The sequence below is a fragment of the Rutidosis leptorrhynchoides genome, chromosome 4 (assembly GCF_046630445.1).
Source record: "Rutidosis leptorrhynchoides isolate AG116_Rl617_1_P2 chromosome 4, CSIRO_AGI_Rlap_v1, whole genome shotgun sequence".
Lineage (NCBI taxonomy): Eukaryota > Viridiplantae > Streptophyta > Magnoliopsida > Asterales > Asteraceae > Rutidosis > Rutidosis leptorrhynchoides.
Genome location: NC_092336.1, coordinates 526,052,184 through 526,057,781, shown reverse-complemented (window position 1 = coordinate 526,057,781; position 5,598 = coordinate 526,052,184). Strand labels below are relative to the sequence as shown.

Sequence of the window (5,598 nt, the reverse complement as noted above, 5' to 3'; positions counted from 1 at the left end):
CGTATGTGGTTTAAAATATCATCAGACGTTACATGTTACTATATAGTCAATATACGCCATTCATTTTCATATGTACAAGTCATGTTCTTAGAAGTCTCATAAACTTCCCTAATTATATGTTTTGTGATTTTGTGAATGGTGTCTCATATTTGATCATTATCAAATAATGTATGTGGTCCAAACTTCAAAGTTCAAACTCGATAAATAGCTACATAACGAACTTCAAACACAGTGAATAGCTACCAAACGTTGTGAGTTGATCACCACAATTATAATCTTTCATTCTTTCTTTTGGCGAAAATAATGAAAACTTATATAAATAATTAAATACGGAAATTAGTGACGTTGACCGATTAGTAAGTATGTTGTTTGAGCTGTGGTATTTTTTTTTTTTTTTTTTTTTTTTTTAATAGCGATTGAGATCACCCCTCGACTAAACCACCCGTTACAATACCACATCTAGCGTCTAAGTTACCTGACACATATTCCTTTCACAACTTATGGTTTGATTTATAGCAAGACAACAAAAACCAAAGTTCAAAGATAATAATATTATGCACTACATGTAAAAACTAGTGTACTAGCCAAAAACGCTCTGTATATCATTAGGTTTGGATAATGTTTTCAGATTCTGAAGTTGATAACCGACCTTATAACTGCATTTTCATATATAATAAAATGCTTGTACGATTGCCTGATAAACCAGATCACAAAAGAAAAAACAAAAGGACAGTACCACTGTCAACATTAGGCATGGCAACCTTGATCCAATTTAGCGAACATGACTTATAGCCCAGTCATATTTCAGTCTTCATATGCCTTCTCCCAGTCTTCAACTACATCATCCTGTTTTAATGCAGCAACATTCAAACCATTTGCATCAGCTACTGTTGTTGATGATGATGATGGTTCATTCTCAGACACCGTATTACTAGCACCGACTCTACCTGAACCCTGACCAACTTCCGAGTCCAAAATGCTCCATCTATTTACCGATACACTTGTAACGGCCGGACCTTCTTTTGCCTTCCAAGACGACTGTTCTGTGCTACCCAACTCTTCTGCAACACTCCACGAATCCGATGGCTCCTGCACAACAGCTTTTTTCCAAGGATTTGTAGGCGCTGTGGACCCACAGCCACCCCAAACATTACTCCCGGTTGATGTACCACCAATGGAGCTGACTATAGTCGTTGCCCCATAGTAAACAGACCCATGATCTAATCGTCTCATAGCAGTTGCAGCTCGAGCAGGATCACTAAACACAGCCAGTGCATTTTTGTCATTCAACCACACAAGTTCACATTCTCCACCAAACCTCAATACCAAAGCACTCACATCTGCATCACTTGGCAGATCAAACAAAGCCACAACTAGCCTAGGATCCATGTCCACCAAAGAATCATAAGCAGGTGCATGTATCAAGTTTGATGGGTTCAACCCTTTGGAACCAAGAATCCGACTAGGTGCCTTTGACTTTGGTGTAACATGAACCACAATAAAACGTTTCGGTTCCCAACCAGCAGCATGAATCGACAGTTTCCATCTCTCTGCAATCAACCTTACTGCATCTCTCTTATCTTTCAACATTGGACAGAACACATGAACCTTTAAAGCACTGGGCCCACCTCTACCCTTTCCAAGAACCAACATTCTACATCTTTCTTCCACAGACAAAACCCATTTTGGATCACGCCTAATAAGGTCTCCTAACGTGTCAGAAACTGCACTACCCTCACCAAAATGAAGCGTCTCTAAATTTGAGTTCACACCAAAAGCATCTGCAAGGACTTTTTTACGTTCCATTTTCGAACATTCGTCGTCACACATTAATTTCCTCTGTCCAAGTGGGATCTTCTTGCCATTTGCTTCCACAGGCTGAAGTGGCAGAGGCAATTTCTGAATTGCAGACGCTTCAAGAACAGTATCAGCATTGTAACTACTATTGCTACCACCAGCATCACAAGGAACATTTGCAGTTACTCGACCACATGAACACATTATCGTGACTGAAAACTCGCACCTTACATCAGGACACGCATTATAAGGGTGACAAAGGGAAGTACATGTGTGCCTGCAGTCCCTCCTCGGGGCCCCACACGTCTGGCCACATGAAGTTGCCACCTTGGCACCAGATGTAGATGAAGATTCACCACCCGACGAATCACATGGAGCAGGGTGGCAAGTCCTTAAACACGCATGCATCCCACACTGCCTTGTCTTCCCACATAGTTTGTTACATCTGATATCCTTCGAACCACACGGTATGTGTCTAAGGACCACATGCCCCCCGATGCATTCTTTGGGTACAGGAACCGAGCATGGTGGACAGTCCCCAAAATGGCAACTGTGAGAAGACACATGACCACATGGTTGAGAGACCGAACATGGGTATTGACAAGATGGTGGTGGCGTACCACAAGGTAGCGGAGGCGGAATTGATGATCTTCCGCAAGCACAAGTTAGGTCAGTGAAGATCGTCTCTTGACAAGGAGGGCAATGACCACTATGGCATAACATCACACAATCATGCTGCCCGCATCTTAGTCTCTTCTCACATGGTTTGGAACACAAGTGCGGGTCCCAACCCTGAGTGAGTTGGTGGTTTCCTTTGGAATTTGAAAGTGGGCAGCACTTGTCGCTGCAACGGTGTCTACCACAACTCTTCTTGCGCCCACATTGTTTATCACATGTGAACGTGTCTACATCCATGATGGTGTTAAAGCATTCAGTATTTCGAGAAGATGATCCACATCGACATTTTTGAGTAACCATAACCCGACATGGTGCACATGAACCCGGATGGCATGTCTCTTTACAACGATGTAATCCGCATGGGAGGGTTTTGTCACATATCTGAGAACAAGTTGGGATCGGATCCAAACAACTATGACGTTCCTCAAGTAAACCTGATTTACCACAATAGCACGTTGTAACCTTTTCGGGCAATAGTTGACAGTCCCCACAAACACCAGGATGACATGTATCTTTGCAGACATGGTTTCCACAACCAAGAGATTTTCCACATTGGAAGTTACATGAAAAGATGCCATCTTGTACATTCACTTGTCCCTTGACAGCCATGTCACCACAAACTACTATCTCGGTCTTTTTATTGCAGAAACAAGAGGCTTCAATGTGAAGATCACAAGAATCACATGGACCCACATGACAAGTCTTCTCACAACGATGACGTTGACAGCTTAAAAGTTTTCCACAGGGCTGGCCACAAGTAAGAAGAGATTTCATATCAGAGCATCTTGTAGTTATCGTTTTCTTCCCACATGGACATATTCTAGGAGGAGCAAAAGCTTTACAAGGAGGACAAGGTCCAGGGTGACACTGCAAAACACAACGATGGGGACAAACATCATCCCTTCTTGCAAAATCGGAGCCAGAAACAACAAGAGGAAGCTCCTTTTCAAGTGGCCTTCCACAAGGTTCTCCACAAGAATGAGGGGTGAGATATGGATCTGAAGGTGGGTCCTGCCTTTTTCCACAAAAACAGATATAATGCATATCCTTGGAGGAGGTGAAGTGGACTGTTTGACATCCCGGGCAGCGCCAATTGAACCCTTGATTTTTCTCAGCAGACAGATCAATAGAAGTTGGTGCACTAGCCCATTTCCTGATACAATGTAAATGGAAGATTGAGAAACAGCTAGAGCAAGACCAAATAGGGGCTGACCGCCTGACCATATCATAACAAATCATGCACTCAATCGTCCCCTTTAAAAGTTTCTCTTGAATCTCTTGAACAAGTTGAGGTAATAAAGAAGAAGAGGATCCTCCTCCTCCTACTCCTCTTCCTCCTGTGGTGCTTTTTGAAACATCTTTTCTTCTATCTCTACTAGTATTATGATTTGAAACCCTATTCATATTATGCATATTCTGCTGCTGCTGGTGATGATGATGATGATTGTGCTGCCTCCTCAAATTTCCCCTATTTTGTGAATGTGGCATTGGCAATAAACCAACATTTCCATTCCCATTTCCATTTGAATCAGATGCCACCCTTGAAGATGAGATAAAAGTATTAGCATTAACATCTGGTACTACAGCAGGGTGAATTGTGGTTGTGGCTGTTACGCCACCTCTCGCAATCCATTGTTGGCGACGAGGAGGAAACCTGGGCCTCCTATTATTATTGGCATCATTATTATTCTCTCTTCTATCATTTTGAACGTGAGAGCTCATATCCACCTACATACAAATACATACAGTATTAAATAGTGACATCATCATACCATTAGTAAAATTGACATCCCTACCACACCAGCTCTATTGATGTTCATTCGCACGTATATATCTATATCTATATCTTGTATCTGTATCTGTATCTATATATGTATCTAATCTAGTAAAAATAAAGCCCTAAAGGAGCTGTAACATAACCGACATCACGAAATATTTGATCCAAAATTATTTATTCATTCAAATCAATAAACATACGAGTAATTTCTAGCAAAATTATATCAAATGAATTCATATTTATACGTATAGATACGTGTAATCTGCAAGATAACGATAAAATCAAATAGGTTACCTGATTAGAGATAGATGAGAGATTTGAATCGCGCGAATCCAAATCTGATAATACCGAACAAAACCTAATCGAATTAAGTTCGAAGAAATAATAAAGTGATTAAAAAAATGGAGATAAACGGAGTGAGATTTGTATTATATGAGCTAGGTTAACAAGAAGATGATATTAGGGCGATTAACAAATTGATTGGAGAAGGGAGGAAAAGGGGGAAGGTTTTAGTTTTGGTTTAGGGTGGAGAGATGGAGAAATAGAAAACGCAAAATAATATGAGTCGGGTTAAACCCACAAAAAAACCCGATTGAATTAATTTGGGCCGGTGATTGTAGTGTAGTGTTATGTTATTTATACTTTTATAGGCGAAGGAAAGGATCCAAACAAAGGCCGACTCGACTAACCCGAACCGCCTTGGCCACCAAGCCAATTACTTTTTTCTTTCCCTTTTTTGTATTTGCGTGGTCTCCAAACAAATATCCTCCTCACCCACACACAACCAAAGGGATTGGTATATATATTTTTTTTTCTTTTTTTTTTAAGCAAGGAAACCTTTATGAACAAGCACGAATCCTACATAGAGTGTAAAACCGCGGGTAATCAAGCCCCAAACGCGAGATTTGATACCGAGTGATATGGGCGAATTTGAGGGTGTTCAATATGTGCGTTTACACGAGGCCTATAATTCAAAGGGGCCTATATTTCAACAATATGTAGTAATTATGAACAATATTGTTATGACGAATGCTTGTACTCAATCTAATTTTTTTGTATTTAATGAATTTATTCTTATAATTATTTAAAACTTTTATATATATTAAATGCCTATTTTGAAAATAACTGAACAAGGCCCATATGAAAATTTGAAATCGACGGGACGCCTCTGCTGAGTGAATTGATTTTTTAAAACTGTCGCTAATAGGTATAAACTAATTGTAAATAACGTTAACTATTAAAGTAATTTGTAGTAGTGACATGTTACTTGATTGTATAATTATTTACTTGTAATAATAACAATTTAGAGGATGTCAGCTAGAAAAATCTTTAATATTAGGCATGGG

At 40.0% G+C, this 5,598-nt stretch overlaps 1 protein-coding gene across 1 annotated transcript; it reads right to left on the bottom strand.

The window, feature by feature from the left end:
• Positions 1-581: 581 nt before the first annotated feature.
• On the bottom strand, positions 582-4,868 carry LOC139844942 (NF-X1-type zinc finger protein NFXL1). Its single transcript, XM_071835161.1, has 2 exons — positions 4,547-4,868; positions 582-4,203 (listed from the first exon to the last, which is right to left on the bottom strand). Exon 2 carries the CDS (start codon positions 4,195-4,197, stop codon positions 805-807), a length of 3,393 nt encoding a protein of 1,130 aa, XP_071691262.1. The 5' UTR covers positions 4,198-4,203; positions 4,547-4,868; the 3' UTR covers positions 582-804.
• Positions 4,869-5,598: the final 730 nt, after the last annotated feature.